The 1128-nt window shown below is 48.4% G+C and overlaps 1 protein-coding gene across 1 annotated transcript; it reads left to right on the top strand.

Annotated features, from left to right (window-relative positions):
* Positions 1–204: 204 nt before the first annotated feature.
* On the top strand, positions 205–795 carry LOC310872902 (calcineurin B homologous protein 1-like; the record flags this gene model as incomplete). The annotated part of the gene is made up of 1 exon (XM_083785085.1): positions 205–795. One exon carries the CDS (start codon positions 205–207, stop codon positions 793–795), a length of 591 nt encoding a protein of 196 aa, XP_083641211.1.
* Positions 796–1128: the final 333 nt, after the last annotated feature.

Below are 1128 nucleotides of genomic sequence, written 5' to 3'. Positions count from 1 at the left end.
TCTAGATGACACAACCACTCAGGTTTTTAAAACAACGAGGGGAGCAGTGCCTGTCTGCGATTTTCGTTGGGATGTAATATATTCTGTGCTTAACACACTCAACTACGGCATAAGTCGGGCCTTAGCCAGCTGGAGGGATTTCTTTTTTCTCGATTGTGAAAGACACTTCCACTTATCTGGTTATATATATATATAGTCTTCACCATGGGTTCTCAAGCATCTACGTTACTCAGAGAAGAGGAAATTGAAGAAATCAAGGAGGAGACAGGCTTTTCTCACAGTCAGATCACTCGCCTGTACAGTCGCTTCACCAGCCTGGATAAATGTCAAAATGGAACCCTCAGTCAAGAAGACCTCCAAAGGATACCAGAGTTGGCCATCAACCCCCTGGGGGACCGAATAATCAGTGCCTTCTTCGCTGAGGGAGAGGACCAGGTGAACTTCAGGGGGTTCACGCGGACCCTGGCTCACTTCAGGCCAATAGAGGACAACAACGAGAGGAGCAACGACCCCACTGCCGGTGAGCCCATCAACAGCAGAACCAACAAGCTGCTCTTCTCCTTCCGCCTGTACGACATGGACAGAGATGGCCGGATCTCTCGCGACGAGCTCTTACAGGTCTTGCGCATGATGGTCGGCGCCAACATTTTGGACGAGCAGCTTGGCAGCATCGCCGACCGAACCATCCAGGAAGCCAACTGGAACGGCGACAATTCAATTTCCTTTGATGATTTCGTCAAGTTGTTGGAGGACTTCGACGTTGAGCAGAAAATGAGCATCCGGTTCCTGCACTGAGGAATGGGCTCTATGCACACAGAATAACTATACCCACTTCCAGGCCCCTTCCCTACTTCCTTCACAGGTGTCACCAATGATACTAATTAAGACTCTCTTCCACTTAGTGTACAGTGGTTCTCAAACTATTTCATTTCAAGGACCCCCATAACCTAGAGATTATACAAATGGAACCCAAAGGACCCTTACGGTCCATTTGGTTCAATTTTACACTCTCAGAGTTACACACCCATACAGGGCCATTTGGAACCCACTTTAGGACACTTTGAGACCCACTGACTGGTGTAGCAGTGTTTCTAGTGAGCCAACTCTTTTTGACCAGAATGGAGAGCC

The sequence above is a fragment of the Protomyctophum parallelum genome (genome assembly GCF_964188405.1).
Source record: "Protomyctophum parallelum genome assembly, chromosome: 16".
Taxonomy (NCBI): Eukaryota; Metazoa; Chordata; class Actinopteri; order Myctophiformes; family Myctophidae; genus Protomyctophum; species Protomyctophum parallelum.
This window is presented reverse-complemented; position numbering and strand designations above follow the sequence as displayed.